The 17,192-nt window shown below is 34.1% G+C and overlaps 1 protein-coding gene across 3 annotated transcripts in view; it reads left to right on the forward strand.

Moving 5' to 3' along the window:
• The first annotated feature begins 1,238 nt into the window (after positions 1-1,238).
• LOC118445372 (protein Wnt-7b) overlaps positions 1,239-17,192 on the forward strand; it is a 42,813-nt gene continuing 26,859 nt past the window's right edge. The window contains exon 1 of one of the 3 annotated variants that reach the window (XM_035874755.2): positions 1,239-2,057. In XM_035874755.2, coding sequence (XP_035730648.1) covers positions 2,029-2,057 — 29 coding nt within the window. In that variant the 5' untranslated portion in view covers positions 1,239-2,028. Of the gene's footprint in view, positions 2,058-8,614; positions 8,843-17,192 lie in introns of those variants that run through there. The other 2 variants (XM_035874753.2, XM_035874754.2) reach the window with 2 other exon arrangements.

The raw sequence follows: 17,192 nt of genomic DNA on the forward strand, positions 1-17,192 counted from the left end.
TATACCTATAGATCAGACCGACACCGATGCTTTATTCGAGCAAGTAAAAACAAATGAAATGAAAACTCTTGTTGTGCTTCTTATGTACTTAATCTTTTATCATACACAAGTACAAGACTATATTGATTCTTATCGTGATAGATAAATTCGCGATATTTTCGATAAAAATATATTACAATACTACTGTGTAATATATCTAGGATTAACTCTACGTTTATATTTACTTTGTGTTGGTGAGAGATCGATGATTTCGAATGATCGATAAATAGGTGGATCGATGATGGATAGTAAAGAGATCGAGAGAAAGAAGACGCATATATTGAGAGAGAAAGAGAGAGAAAGGCAGGGAGGGGGCTTTGTGCCTCTCTCGGTGCTTTTCCTTTTAACGACTGCCGCACACGGTGTAAGAGCCGTAAATGTTACGCCGAGCTCGAGATTTCTGTAATAGCCACTAAAAGCGAGCTTCGTATACCTTTATGGATGATCGTAAAGGTACGAGAGGAGAGATATTTGGAACGGGAAGAGTCGCAAGATGTTTGAAGAGACAGTCGAAGAACGAGAGGGAGAGAGAGAACGAGAGAGAGAGAGAGAGAGAGAGAGAGAGAGAGAGAGAGAAGATACTCTAATTATTTTCTATTTCTAATTCTCATTCCTCTGGAAAAGATCAATAATTCTCTTATAGTAAGAAAAAGATATAATAAAGAAATTTTCGAGTACACTCACATAACAAGGATGATATGATCTTCTAACATTTTTCATCAATTATTAGCTAATCTAAAACGTAAGGTTCTCTCTTACGATAAGGAAGATTACAAAGAAGAACTTGCTAATCAAAAATTCCCTAATCTAAATGATTTCATCCAACCATCCTCAATGATAAGAAAGGAATACAATAGAGGAGCACAATTTTCGAGTATCTACCCACATAATACAAGAATGATATACGATTAATCCTTTAGAACGATCTCCATTCGAAAACGGAAATCTGGATAATTTTACGTAGCGTTGGGCTCCGTTGCAAACTGGCATGCGGGTATTATCTTTACGACCTCTCAAACAGACTGAAAGAGACAGAGAGAGAGAGAGAGAGAGAGAGAGAGAGAGAGAGAGAGAGAGAGAGAGAGAGAGAGAGAGAGAGAGAGAGAGAGAGAGAAATGTCGTTGGAGGAAGGGGCAAACGCATGCGCGATATACCTTGAAGGAGACGGTGTTGCATCGAAAACCGGGGAACCTGTTATCAGAGAAACAGTGGCCGGGTACCCGGGACCAATTATCATGCAGGCCAGAGTTCTAAAGTCTTTTCCTTTCCTTCTTCTTCTTCTTCTTCTTCATTTTCTTCTACATCACGATCTTCACAATCTTCAGAGTTTTCAGAGTCTGAATCTTTCGTCGTTTCATTTCCGGCCAGTAAACGTTTCTCCGATAAAAATTACGAGACTGCTCGATGATTCCAAAGTGTTTTTCCCTGTTATCGTGTCGTTCACATGGCAATTAAAAAACTTTAACCAAGAAGGAAAAAGAAGATAAAACAAGAGATATGTCTTACTCTCTCAACGATCTGATTATTTATACAAGTATTCACTAAGCTTTTTTCTGTAATGTGTTTTGCTTCTACGATATATTATGTATATGCATATATTCACATAGGATCTCTCATTTTCATCTATTCGAATTATTCTAATTTATTGTTAACATTTACATGGGAAATCGATCGAATCTGTCATAGAGAGAAAGAGAGAGACAGAGAGAGAGAGAGAGAGAGAGAGAGAGAGAGAGAGAGAGAGAGAGAGAGATGCAAATGTTTAGTGTGAAGATCAAACTAATTTCTACTAAAGATATTTTCGTTATTTCTTTATCATTTCAAGATCAAGATTTTGAAGTTTAAAGATAGCCGATCGATATGGATCTTAATTATTTGTGAGAGAATTTGTGAATATGTCAAATCAAGTGTGTTATTTTAAACGAATTAGACGTGTAATCGTCTCTTTTAATCGAGATTGAAATATGTCAACGAGTTTTTTTTGGAATTATGAAGGAAATTCGACGATTGTTGTTACGGTAAGTTTACAATTACATACATATTATAAATAATATATGAATATAAGCATACGTATTATACATAGTATAATGTTATAACAGTAATATTATGTATAGTATTCTATGCTATACTAATGCTATAATACTAAGTATTATACTATGCATAATTCTATGCTATACTAAATATTGTACTATCTCTATGATATTACTATATTGATACTACATTTATACTATTACAAATTATATATTCCTAATTAGATATTTCTTTTTTTTACTATTATACATTGTATAATATTATATTGGGACACGTTGAAATATTTTTTTTTTAATATTTTGCAATCATTACAAGAGAAGAGAGAGGATTGATAATAATTTACGAAGATATTACACGGTAAACGATTCCCATTGGGACGGGGATACCTTTTTAATTTCTCGAGGTGACGTTTATCGTCGACTTCGCGTGGCGGCCCCGTTAAATCACGTATTTTTGCGTGCGAGCAAGACGGAGATGCAAGAAGGGAGAGAGTTAGTCTCGTTTCGTCATTTGCAGCCACACACTCGTTACTATACTCTCTCTCTTTCTTTCTCCCTCTCTCTCTCTCTCTCTTTCTCTCGCTTTCTCTCTCGTATGTTTCTTCTTCTCATCTAACTTAAGCTTCCCCCTTTCGAAAGAATCGCTATAACAATGGCTGCCCTTTAATTATCGAAAGGCCGCGGCACTTTAAAGAGAGATCCTTTGAGAGAACCCATCAACGGGACTTTTGCTTTTCGTTTGCCTCCTAAAAATCGCTTTTTCTCTCTCTCTCTCTCTCTCTCTCTCTCTCTCTCTCTCTCATGAAAAGAAAAATAATAACGATCAAAATATTAGATATATTTACAACATGATATGTGATTTAACTGTAACGATTTCATTCTAATGATTATAATAAGAATTGATTTATATATGAAGTATTAAAAAAAACAAAGAAATTTTTGCTAAAAACTGCTCAATTATTTAATTCTAATCAATGAGGATATATTTAGTGATAATAATAGGAATTCATTATAATTTATTTTATTGGATATTTCTGTATACATTAATTTAAAAGAAGAATGAAAATAAATTATGATTGCTTAATTCTAATTTATTGGGGTTTCGTACTAGAAAGAGAGGAAGGAAGGGAGAAGATGAAGGAGCGAAAAGGAGTTGTGAAATGGGCGTAACCGAAAGTGTGCGTAAGAAAGAGAAGAGAGAGGGAAAGATCAGCAGACCTGTTGCTCGTTGCTACCACCACCGAATGCTCTTGTACGACCCACGTTAGAAGGGAGTTGGTTTTAGCGCGACCAATGACTAAGATTCTATACTCTTCTCTTTATTACTCTATCTTACATAAATATAATAAATTTCTATACATTAATGTGCAATTAATGTGTAAATGTCTGTAGGAATAGTTTGAAATATCTACATCTCTAATTTCATCGAAAACTTAGGATAGGAGGAATATCCGTTCTAACATGATATTTGATTTTTCTAAGCATCCCTTGGTGTGTCAAGGTTCGCTCCGCCTCTTTTCGATCTCTCGTAATTCTCTTCCCAATTTCGTTCTCTCTTCACTTTTATTAGCGGTTTCTATTTCGAGCAGATGTTAGCCCGGTACAACGGTCCTTTCGGAGGAGAGCTAGTCAGTTACAGTCTCGTATTGTAGCGGTAAGATATAAAAGATTAGGGTAGGTTTCTTTTCCAGAGACCCTTTACCTTTTCTTCATTCTTTTCTTACGATATCTTTATATCTTATGATATCCACGAGAATTATAATTCTCAAGTACCTATATTTCTTATTTCGTTCTACTCGATGTTAAATATAATAATACATTATTTGGAAGAGGGGAAAAAAAAAGGAAGAAAGGTCTGGTTAGTATAGGAAAAATTCCAATTATATAAGACAGATCCTGTTGTATGTATCCTTCAGAATCAGGGCAACCTGGACTAAGATTATTTAAAAGAGGGTTTCTCTTCAATCCCTTTTTTCTAGTTTACTACACAAGGCTTAGAGAGAGGTGTTCTTTCAAAAGAATAGCAGCAGCATTCAGAATAACAGCAGCGGCAGCAGCAGCTCGTTCTCTCATCCAAGTACATATACATACATGTAAGCGCAATACATATGTATGTACTTTACTGGTGTACTTGACGAGCACACCTGCGCATCGACGAATTTGTCATAGCTATATGGAAAGCCTCGTTCGTCCATTATTACGACACAAAGGAATACCGGCCTTTTGTGCCATCTGGGAATTCGAAAAGCAGCTTTCCATGTTGGAATCGTCATTCGTACGCTTGCATATGCCGAGTATTCTCCCTCTTATTTTTTTTCTGTTTTTTTTTCTTTTTTTTTCTTTTTTTTTCTTTCTTTTTTTTTTTTTTTTAAGGGCAACGAGTTAACTATGAAACGTAGAGAGAAACCTATGTGCACAAACGTGTTTTCTTATCTCTCAATTAGCGTTTGTCTGTATTATGACAACTCACAGTGCGATCGCATGGATCTCGTTCCATCGGAACGAATTCGTTTCCGAGCATCCTTTCTCTCTTTCTCACTTACTCGCTCGCTCACTCACTCATTTTTTCTCCCTTTGTACTCGGAAATAGGAAATTCGTGGCATATATGTGAGTGCACTGAGCTATGATTCCTGTTCATTTTATTCTCTCGTTTCGTTCCTAAAAAGAATATAAAATCTCTCTACTTGTGTATTTTTTTATTCAAAAAATAGACGTTCGTCAGATGATGCAATCGAGATCTTTCTTTATACAATAATTAAATAATAACTTTAAACAACAATAGCTGTAATAAAAATGACCATTGATTAATAAAAAGAATAATAATTAAAACGAAACATATAAAAAATTTATTTGTAATTAGACGATGATCGATTTTTCTTTATACAATAATTAAACAATAATCAAAAATAATAGTAAATAATATCTGAATAATAATTTAAAAAATAATAACACTAAAATTGCTTTTTCATAGAGAGAGAGAGAGAGAAGAAAAACAAAATGATCAGGTTCGAAACCCTCGAAAAACCGAAAACATATGGCGCGTGCAATTATGGTGTAATAATATATAATTAATAAAATACTCTTCTTTGTATGTGTGGAAGGGAAGCCCACGTTCTCCCTTCGTTTTTATATTGCTCAGCAGGCGAAAAAAAAAATGAAAGAAAGGAGAACACCTTTCTCTCTATCTTCCACGGGGATCCATGTCTTTTAGAATAAAATTCTCATAATCGATATATAACACACAGAGTTTCTTGCATGGCCTAAGTTCATAAGGGTCAGAAAATTATCCTGAACTTATTCTCATAATACCACTACGATTCCTCGAAAAAGCTAATTGTGCTTCCACTTATATCGGGAGAAAAACTTTCCTATAATATCGATCTGACATTATTTTATTCTATACTTTTATTCAAATGTGGAATTCAAAAAATGGCATATAGGGGTCGTAATCCTTAATCTCATTGATAAAATTTTTACTTCAAGAAGAGCAGAAACATGGAGTGAAATGTTCATAACGCATTATAAATTTATTTCTCCTAATCATTCTTTACAATGTCATTTACAATCATAGCAAAATTCATTTACATCTAATATTACACAATAAGAAAAATTTTTTTACGGATTATTTTTCATACTCAACTTTTAAAAAGAACAAACATCGATCATACCACCTCGAATCCCTAATCAATTCTTATCTCTTGCTATAAGAAAAAATTCGCAAATATAGACGTAGGACGGGAGCGTTGGAGCATCAGGTAACTCTCAAACTAAAGCAACGAATAAGAGAGAGAGGGGTAGAGGGGGGGGGGAGAATGAAAGAGAGAGGGAAAGAGAACGAGAGAGAAATAGAAAGAGAGAGGGAGAGAGAAAGAAAGAGAAAGGGAGAAAGAGAGAGAGAGAGAGAGAGAGAGAGAGAAAGAAAGAGAGAGGGAGAAAGAGAGAGTAAGGAGGAGGAGGAGGAGGAGGAGGAGGAAGCATGAAGCGATACGACGTGAGATGAGAAGAAGAAGCAGCAGCTAAAGAAGAAGAGAAGAAGAGAAGAAGTATAAGAAGGAAAAAGGACTGACTGAGAAAGATAAAAGGAGATACGAGATGAGAGTATAAAGAGAGAGAGAGAGAGAGAGAGAGAGAGAGGACAAGTTGGAGGGAGAAGGAAAGAAAAGTAGAGGGAGATAGAGAGAGAGAGAGAGAGAGAGAGAGAGAGAGAGACAGATGTAGAGGTAGGATCGTAGAGGTAAGATCGTAGAGGCTGGGACCTGATCCCAAAGGTAGGAGGACTTGGGTTGGCGAGGCCAGTCCATCGCGGGCCCTCCTCTCGTCCGAACGTACTTTACTTTCTGACCGCTCATTCAAATTCCCATGTGACCAAGAGTCTTAATCATTGCTTAGATTTAAGCATTTGTTTTAGTGTTATTATACATCATAACATTTCTTTCAAACTAAAAAGGACGGAATGAAACGATCCTAATCAGGCATAAATATGAGTTTATTAGAGAAATCTGATATCAATAATACTTGAAATATTATACGTAAAGCTCAATTAGAGTTATGCTCGTGATATAGTTTTACAGCTCTCATCTGTTGTCACCGTGTTATATCTGCTGCTACTACTTGCTACTTGCTATTAACAGTAGTAGTAGCAGCGGTGGTGGTGGCATAGCTCGAAAGGTAGTGCCGCTGGCGCCGTTGGTGATGGTTACCTTGAACAACGACGCGGGTCACTTCGAACACCTTGCACAGTTACCCTCTGCTCCAGTTCGAGATCACATCAGAGTACTGACCGTTCTCTCTTTTACTTTTATTACATCAAGAAGAAATTTCTTTTAATGACGAGATTAAGACAGCCTGGCTATCTGTTTCCGTCTTTCTCTTTTTCTCTCCCTCCCTCTCTTTCTTCTCTCTCTCTTTCTCTTTCTCTCTCTGTCTTTTTTTATCTTTGTATTACCGAAATTGAAAGAGAGTGTACAAGTTAAGAGAGTGATCAAGTTTGACAAGTAAGAAAGAAACCTGTCTTGAAAAGAAGAAGAAGAAGAAGAAGAAGAAGAAGAAGAAGAAGAAGAAGAAGAAGAAAAAGTTTCGGTTGCAAAGAGATAAGACATCTGGTCGAACATACTATCAAGTTTTTAACATGAACAGAGACTATGTAATAACTTGGCCATGACATCGGATGATTAACGATGTATCACAAACTTAGCAAGGATATTGACAAGAAGAAGAAGAAGAAGGCTTGACGGATTATGACAGTAACTGAGATTACCGATTTTACGAGCGAATTCAGACGAAAATGAATGATAATCGTACTCGATCGTAAAAGGAAAAGCCGACGGTGGAAATATTTTGGAAGAATTTCTTAGAAATTCTTTTCGCAAAGAGAGGGGGAAGAAGGTGTTAAGGATCTCGAGACAATAGAAACCGGTAGCAAAGGAAGAAAAGAAAAAAGGACGAAGATTTAAGAAGATTCGACGAAACATTCGCGTTGAACTCGAGGGATTCAAGAAGGAAGAAGAACAAGAAAAAGATGTGCGGATCGATAAATCTTGAGTTCGTTTCTCTTAAATGGAGAACGAAAAGGACAATGAGAGAAAATTATTGCACAAGGATAAGTGTGAGAACGATGAGAGAGGACATACGTATCTTTAATCTTCTTCTTTAAGATTTTGATTTATAATAGACTAGACACACGGCTCTCTGATTATCTTTTGTATTAGCATCTATTTGCTAATAAAGATCTAACATATTCATCTTCGAGTAGATTAGAATGATAAAGAACAAAGAAGACATAGATAATCTCGAAATATTTATCGATAGAGTTCTCGAAAGTGTGTTGAAAAAAGAATGTAAAAAAAAAAAAAAAGGAAAGATTATGTTTCTTTTTTCTCCAAGCGATAATTCTTGATCGAAGATCGTTTTTAATTAAGTAACTTGACAGATAAACCAGAGCAATAGTCTTTTGGCACGCGAACGAAAAGAGGCTACCGACCTTGCTACAGCAACAGTTCAAACTGATGATTCTCTTTTCCATTTGGAATCATCCTCTTCTTCTTCCTCTTCTTCCTCTTCTTCTTCCTCTTCTTCCTCTTCTTCTTCTACCTCTTTTTCCTTCTCTTCTTTTATCTTTCCTCTGATCCTGTTCGTTCTTTTTTTTTTCTAAAAGGAGCTTAGTCACGAGAGACTAAACCTTTCTCTCGAGTATTTAACCTGGACAAATAAATACTCGTGAAGATCCTGTTAAGTTAGCAAACACTTGAGAAATGCCAAATGTGTTGCTGTTTAAGAAGTTTCACACTTTCGCCCTCTTTCGTCGAGTGAAATACATCATCGTCTTTGTTTGAAGATCGCCATGATCTTCTTCTTGATGTCCTTCGATCATCGACTTTGAATGGATCTTTGGAAAACGAAAAATCCACGAAGATTTTATGTTCTCTCCCTCCCTCTTTTCTCTCTCTCTCTCTCTCTCTCTTTTATATATATATATATATATTTATTTGAGATATATGTGAAAGATTGGAAAAAAACTTTTCTTGTGTGAAGAAATAATCAATCGTGAGAATATTGAATGTACTTAATTGAGAGAAGAAACATTTTTGGGATCCGTTGGAACATCCGATTTGAGTGATCGAGCAATCGTGAAAATTGATCGTGCTCTTATCCGTTCGACGAATTCTAGATAAAACAAAGTGATTGTGATGTAAGAGATGCGTCGTGGTGACGTCGCGGCAACCGCGATAGCCCTTCTAATTCTTGGGCAAATCCAGGAGCCACGGCAAACAAGGTGAGCCCATTCATTTGTAGATCATTCCAAAGTTCATAAATAAAAAGGGAAGGAGATTCAAAGAAGAATCATTGGAAATCTTTTTAATACCATATCGAAAATATTATCGAGAATAGTCGAATAAAATAATAAAGTAGATAATTTTGGAAGATCACTGAATTGGATATCTCTTGACCGTTTCAAAAATGTCAACGAAAAAACTTTGTCTCAACAGAATAAAAAAGATTGGGACGTATAGAGATTGTGAATGGGGTAGGCGTGATGAATATGGCTTATCGGAAAAATGATCTTCTCTTTGATCGAGAGAAAACGATTATCGATATAGGCGAGTCTCGACGGAGCCCCTCTATCAATGTCTACCTGAGTAGAATCCGCATAATATTCTGCACGTTCGAAGGGCATCGCCTTTTCGATCGAACTCGATTCGAGTCTGGAGATGAGCGATCTAGATTTCGCAAAGATCGCGCGTTTCGATTTTCTTCGGCCATTTATCTTCCGTTGTCTGGACACCGCATTTTTTTTTAACAACGAATGATTTAATAACGTTAAACAAAAATAAAAAAAAGAAAAAAGAAAAGAAAAAAAAAATGAATGAAAGATGAACGATCTAATTTTATGGGATCTCATTTTGATTTTCTTTCTTTTCACTGATTTATATATTTTCTGCATTTTTTAATATTAAAATAATTTAATGTTAAAAGAATAAGCAGGCATCCATATAATAATACATTAGTATATAGTATATTAGAAGGAAGGAATTGAACGAGAAAGATGAATGAAATAAATTCCTAAAGAAAGCAACGATCTCTCTAAGAAATTTATTATCTGTTAGTTAGAATATATTTCGCGATAAAGATCCAAGTTCTAACTTGGTGAAGAGAAGAGTCATCGACGTGTCCACGATCTTGTAGAGGCAAAGAGAGGAACGTGGTATTAAATTAAGATCCGACGGTGTAAAATAAGGTTGGAGCTTCTATAGGTTGAGCCCTCCCGCAGCGAGAAATGGTAATGCTCCGGTTAGGTTCATCGTTACCTTCGGTAGTCCTTTCTTTTTTCAGGTTTCTCCTTACCTGATATCCCCTCACGTGTGCCACCGTGTGTTCCTATACAAAGATATTTTATAGACAAATTTTTCAAAGGTCGTTGTCCAATGATCACACATGTCATTTATCCTGTTAGAAAATTCGACCGATTTCTATGCGAATGAGCAAAGCTTATCACAGTACTTCATGAAGAAAAAGCAGTAAACCTCTATCACAGACATGAGTTTCTCGTCTTGTTCATGAAATTCTCCTAAATACGAGGATACCGAAAGAAAGATGCGAGAAAGAATATACATATGTGCATAAAAGTCCCCGAGTAAAATAACGAGCTATAGCTTATTATTCTTGCTTCTTGAAAAAGAAGAAAGAAAGAAAGAAAGAAAGAAAGAAAGAAAGAAAGAAAAAAAGCATATGTGTCGAATTTACTGCTCGTATCTTATAATCGAACTAACGAGGAAATGTTTTATACATTTATCCGCGAAAACATAGGAATGGTCCAATGATGAAAAGATAAGAATCTATATATCGTTCGGATTACTATAGAAATATTCCAAGGATTTTACTCCTTTTTGTCTTTCTTATATTCTTCAAGATTTCCAAAGATGGGATTGGGTTGAGTACAAAACCGATGGTATGGTATTCAAGAGGAGAGATTCGAATGGAGGTTAAGAAGGAAGGAAAGAAGGAAGAAGGAAGGAAGAGAGAATGAAAGAAAAAAAGAGAAGAAAGGAAAGGAGACGAAACGTAGAAAAAGCATCGGCGAAGATCCAATTAAAATAACCAGTGGTCAAGAAACGTCGACCGAAAGCAGTATAATGAGAGGAGAGAAAGAAAGAGAGAGCGAGAAACAAAGGTCGATGGAAAGAAGCGTTCGAATAAGGGAAGAGAGCCTGCTTGGGAGTGCAGATAGAAGGAGAGAAAGAGAAAGAGAGAATGCAGAGAGAACACAAAGCACCATTAAAATATTTCAGAGTGGCCGAACCTCTCGTCTCTCGGAGAGACGATTGCAAGAGGTTTGAAAACTTGCCAAAATTGGTATAGCATATCGATGAGAGATATGTAAGAAAATAAGAGACGATGATATTTGGTTAACATATGTTCGAAAGGAAGGTAAATAAGGGATTCTAAATCGAATTTCTATAGTCGATCAGATTACATTTTTTTTTTTTTTTATAGTAAATATTTGTGGACCTATCTTATTAAGAAAAAACTCTAAGAAATCAACTCTAATTTTGCTTCGATTATAGATTGCATTTTACTTGATAAAAACATTTCTAAACAGAAATTTTATCCAATTATTAAAGATTTTACTAAATCTATTTATTAACATATTTTGTAAAAAGAAATTCAAAGAAGTCAAATTCTAATTCTAATTTCTGTTCAATTATATTGCATTTTATATAATTAAAAAAAGAAAAAAGAAATATCTAAATAGACATTTTTATATGGAAATTCTAAATAGAGTCGAATGATTAGATGTCTTTCTTCATAGTAACTTAGTGAAGAACTTATTATCGATCTGAAGAACATAATTTTCATCAAAGTACATCGTTCTCGTCTTGGCGCTAATATATACTCGATGAGACAGAGACGACGTAATTCAAATGCCCGTTGGGCCAAGATATCTACGTTCAACATTTACTGTAAAACTCGAATCTCAACGTCGTCGAGAAGGTGTTCTCTTCGTGTGGCATCGTCGATCTTTGATCGTTAAAGCACGAAGAAGAATAATAAGAAGAAACGATTTACGAGCTCGTATCTAGAAATTCATCGTCGCTGTTACTTCGTCGCCTAACGAAAGAATAAGAAAAATTCATTCGTGATCCACGATCCATGTCTTCATTATACGTTCTTAACGATTATTTTGAAGATTAATAAAGATCGACGAGATCCATCGTTGAGAGATACAATTCATTAATTATTATAATTAATTACAATACAAAACAAAAATATCACATTATAATTGTTGATACGAAATCTCAAATTTTAATAAAAAAATCATATGGAAAAAAAAAGAAAAAAGAAAAAAAACTATATCTATTCTATCTTATAATTCTAACTTATAAAGTATATAAAAAAATATTAATCAACAAAAAGAATTATAAGCTAATAAATAATCAATGTATAATGTATTATCAAATACTAGACGAAATATCGAGTTTAAGAATATACGATATTCGTTTGAGTTAGGGATGCAGTATGAAGAATGTCCTACTCGTCTAGGTAATCACTATAATCTTCCCTTCATTATAATTATCATCGTCTTATTACTTCCAAGAGCCGAGAGTGGATAGTTGAGAGCGCGTCAAATCTAATAAACTTTAATCCGTCATAATTACGTCGACAGCCGGTCATTATCGATTTCAGACAGAAATTGTACATTATTTTACGAAAACATAAGTTTATTGAGAGTACATAAAACTGAAAAATAAATAAATAAATATATATATATATATTTATGATTTTTCTTTCAAGAATAATAATTATATAAATATAAATGATAATATATTTACAAGAAAAAATTGGAAACACAATATATCTACAATTTTATCTATTTGAAATTCTAATGATAAATATTTGATCGAGAGAGAGAGAGAGAGAGAGAGAGAGAGAGAGAGAGAGAGAGAGAGAGAGAGAGAGAGAGAGAGATAAGATCTCTTCAAAACTTAAGTTAAACACGAACTAAGCAAAGAAACTATGACGTTAAAAGTGTCTCGTCAAAAGACATAACGGTGAGCGTAGGCTTGAAGTTTTTATCGTAACAATTAGTAACACCTGTGGATATATATATATACACAGAGAATAATAGTGTGTAGCAGTTGATCAGTAGCTTTGGAGAGTCTTAGAAAATGATTAAAATCCGTCTACGATAGTCGTTTAATATAATGATTTTTTTCTTGGAATCACGTTTAGTGAATCCATGAGAGAATTACGATGATGCAGCCAACATCCATGAAGATCGTTTCAAGGAAGAAAGAGAAGAAAGAAAGGAAGAAATAATAAAAGAAAGAGAAATAAATATCGAGATGGTGGCAGGTGTGAATACCTCTCACCGATTTCCAGTTCTTTCGACATCATTCACTGCAACTTTTCCAATAAAATAACGCATCCTCTAGGGACATAAAGTTTATCAATAAAACGGTTGGTATAAGGCCAAGTAAAATCTCGCCGGTTTTTTTTTCTCTCATCTCTTCTCTTCTCTTTTCTTTTCTTTTCTTTTCTTCCTTTTCAAACAGATCTTTTCGATTTTTGTTTTATAACTATGATACACTTCATGGGACTAAATCACATGGAAATGACTTTTTTATTATTCCAATTTTATTATTTTATTATATATAATTAATTAATTATTCGAATTAAAAGATAAAATCTCTAGAATTTTCATTAGAATTATGATATCATACTTGATGATAATGAAATCAGATATGGAAACGATTTCTCTTATTATGTATTCGTATTTCTTTTTTCTTCATATATTTTTTATTCATTCATTTAGAATTTTAAATTATTTATCGTTTAATTAATTATTCATATTAAAAAAAATATGTATCGACTTTGCGTTATATATTCAACTGGAATTATTTATCGTTTAGTTAGTATGCAATTTGCATTGACTTAACCATTCGAGAATATATTGTACAAAGTCGAGAGTCTCGTTTCTGCTACTACATAGTTTATTCGCTGTCCCACATATTATGCCAGCAAGGTATTCGTGTTGGAAGCAATCTTAATAAATAATCGATACCTATCATCGTGCATGCCGTTTGTTTCTCTCATTTCGATATTATATCCCTTCTGGGAAGTTTGCCAAATAAATTTAATCTTTAAGAAAGACGTGTAACGTCTTGGTCAGCTGTTAAAGTCATCTAAACGAGACGAGGATTGATGTCATTTCGATTCAAAACACACGATTTGTTAAAAATCTTCTTCACCAAATTTTTTTAACAATGTTAGTTACAATAATAATCATTAATTTAATGATAATAATAATAATAATAATAATAGTAATAATAATAAATTAATAGATCTTTGTAACAATAAAATAAGCACGTTGGAACACTGTACCAATTTTTTACATAGATACCTATACTAATCAACTTATTTTTCTAACTTTGTATAAATATCAAAAATATACGAGGAACAAAAATTATAATTTATATCAGAAAGATAAAATCAAAAGATAGAAAATTTCGATTTTATGTCATCAAGTTATCATGCTTTCGAGAAACACTTGGCAATTACAGATATTTTAGAGGCTGAGGGGTCTCCTTTACTTTTTCCCCTCGACGGATGATCGAAGATTACATTATGCAAATGGAAATATATCTGCGAGAACGTTGGCACGAGGTTAAAACGATCGTGAAGTTTCTTCGTGGGTGGGCCAACGGTGTAGATTTATTCACACGTGCTACCGTAAGATTTTCTTTTTCTCTCTCTCTCTTTCTCGTATCAACACACATACATTTTCTTTTGAGTGATACGAATTTAAACATGATTAAAATAAACAATCTATGTATGCATTAGGATAAAAATTCATTAAATTATTGCAGTACAAATTCAACCATAAAAATACAAATCGTATAACAAAAAAAGTACAAGCAAAAAAGAAAAAAGAGAGAAAGAGATAGATAAATACAAAGATAGAGAGACAGAGAGAGAGAGGGAGGGAGGGAGAGAGAGAGAGAGGCAGAGAAAAAGGAGAACCGGTACTATAACGTGTTTCTCTATGATATGATAATGTACTGTTCAGAGATTATGCATGTAGGTTCATGTATGATAATTTGGCGAGACAAAGCCACATTGTCGGGACATAAATTGAATCGCTGCCCCCTCTTCTTTCTATCTTTCTTTCTCTCCACCCACCCTCTCCCACTCTCTCTATCGAGAGAAACGCCCATCGGAGGAGAGGTACGTGATCATTGAGCTCTCTCTCTCTTCCGTTTCCTCCTTTCTATCACGTATATGTTACATATGTATATATATGTACTAAACTAGTATTTATATATATATATATCTCGTCTAGGCGACTCGATCTTTTTTTAAAAAAATTCCCTAGCCATAATAGCTCCTTCTTGTAACGGTCAACTACTCTCTTGACGTTCCTTCCTGCTACCATTGAGTCTGTTTATTTTTTTATTTTTTTTTTATTTAACTAATAAAAATGTTTATCAGTGCGAAATATCACTGTATATACATGCTGTAGATATATTTTAGAAATACATTGTAGTTCCCTTTTTTCTTTCCAGACGAGATATATCTTTTTAATAGTATATTTAAAAGATGTTGATTTTATAGTTATTCCTACTGAAATCTTAAAATATAGGTATACTGTTTACAAATGTTAAGATAAATTGTTAAAAAAAAAATATACGTATTTAATTTTTCTCTGGCACTTGAAGGGAGTATGAACTTCGAAAATTTTTTTTACTATAAATCTAGTGTTAAAATACAAGGACCTTGAGAGAAGCACCTTTCTAAGAGTACATTTTATGTGTGAGCTTCGTGTCCTTTTCTTAAAATTGAACGTGGGTCGTGTTTGTGCTTATTATTATCATCATCATTATTATTATTATTATTATTATTATTTGGGTATACAGGTGAGCGCTCCCAGGATATTCTCATATGATACTCTCGACTTAAAAATAATAATTTATAACCAACGCCCGCGCTAATCCACGAAATTATATTTCAACTACTTCGTTCGGGATTTGCTGGAGACTTCCAGAGAGAGAGAGAAAGAGAGAGAGAGAGGGAGAGAGAGAGAGAGAAGACTATCTTTAGGAACACGAAGCTCGTCTCGTATTTTTTGCGATTAGCCCCTCTTTCGCAAGTCACTTGATGCTAAGTTATGAATTTCTTAAGGAGGGGGAGGAACGCGATCGCAAGAGGAAAGCAATGTGTTAAGCGTGGGTGTATACGAATAGACTTCCCTGTTCTACGAGAAAGCTTCCTTCCTTTCATTTTGAATCAGTTCTTATATATTCTCGCGGAAAATTTCAAATAATATATCTACTTTGATATATAATCATACATCATTTATATTATATAGCTATGTACCATTTATATTATTCATATCATATAAAACATTATGGGTTTGTAAGAATTGTTTTTATAAAAGAAAAAAATATATATATATATATATTTTATGTATGTACATGCTAGAAGAAAAGATGCTACAATGTTAGTATAATCGAATAATCATAGGACACAAAAATAATGAACACGTAAAACACTTTCCCAGACATTTATAAGAAGAGATTTGTACGCAGGAACACAATTGGAAAACGGAAAAAAATTACAAGAAACTATGATCATCATAATCGGTGTACCGCAAAAAATAAGTAGAAAACCACAAGCATACGGTCGATGACGAATATCGCGTTTTATCCGAGAGAAAGAGAAAGAGAAAGAGAAAGAGAAAGAGAAAGAGAAAGAGAAAGAGAAAGAGAAAGAGAAAGAGAAAGAGATAGAGAGAGAAACAAAGAGAGGCATCGCAAGATTAACATAATTTCCGTGTTAACATTTAACCCGACCGGACACGAGTTTCGAAATTGACCAGAGACCGGACAGACTTCTTTCTCGCGTGGGAATCGGCCCGTTTTCATCATTCTGCCGAGAGAAAAGAACGTGTTTCGTTGGTCCAAGATACGCTCGTATTTCGCGAGCAGATAATATCGCGGAATTATACAAGAACCGCTTCGTATCTCTTCTTCTTCTTCCTTCGTTCGAAGATTCAGAAAGAGAAAGAGAGAAAGAAAAGCTTGTTTGGCTCGTTACTCATTGTAGATCGCAAGGAAAAGGAGTCTTGATCGAGTGTTCTTTTTTCTTTTAAGATCCTTTGTAGATATGTCAAGTTAATATCATCCAGAAGATAAAAAATAACTGTTTTGATCTTAGAAGGATCAACATTATTTCTGTAATTAAAAAAATGTCCAAATCTTCTTCCTTCCTTCAAAGAAAGATTCAAAAAGAGAGAAAGAGAAAAGCTTATTTGACTCGTCACTCATTATAAATTCCAAACAAAAGATTTGATGAGGAGATTTATTTTTAAAATCAATTGTAAATATCATAATATAATAGTAAGACTGACAAAGAAGATAGAAAAGAATAGATCTTAGCTTTATCTGAAGGATCAACGCTATCCTTATATACGTATAGTTAGAAAAAATTCTAATGTCGGTAAAGAATTCAAGTGAATTTCTAGAAAAAAAGGAAAAAGAAAAGAAAAAAGAGAGAAGAAGAGAGAGGGTATGGCTTTTTGAAAATTTACGAGAAACTCAATGAAATCTCTCACCTGGCGAACACGA

The sequence above is a fragment of the Vespa mandarinia genome, chromosome 18, assembly GCF_050613455.1.
Source record: "Vespa mandarinia isolate Hongniang chromosome 18, ASM5061345v1, whole genome shotgun sequence".
Taxonomy (NCBI): domain Eukaryota; kingdom Metazoa; phylum Arthropoda; class Insecta; order Hymenoptera; family Vespidae; genus Vespa; species Vespa mandarinia.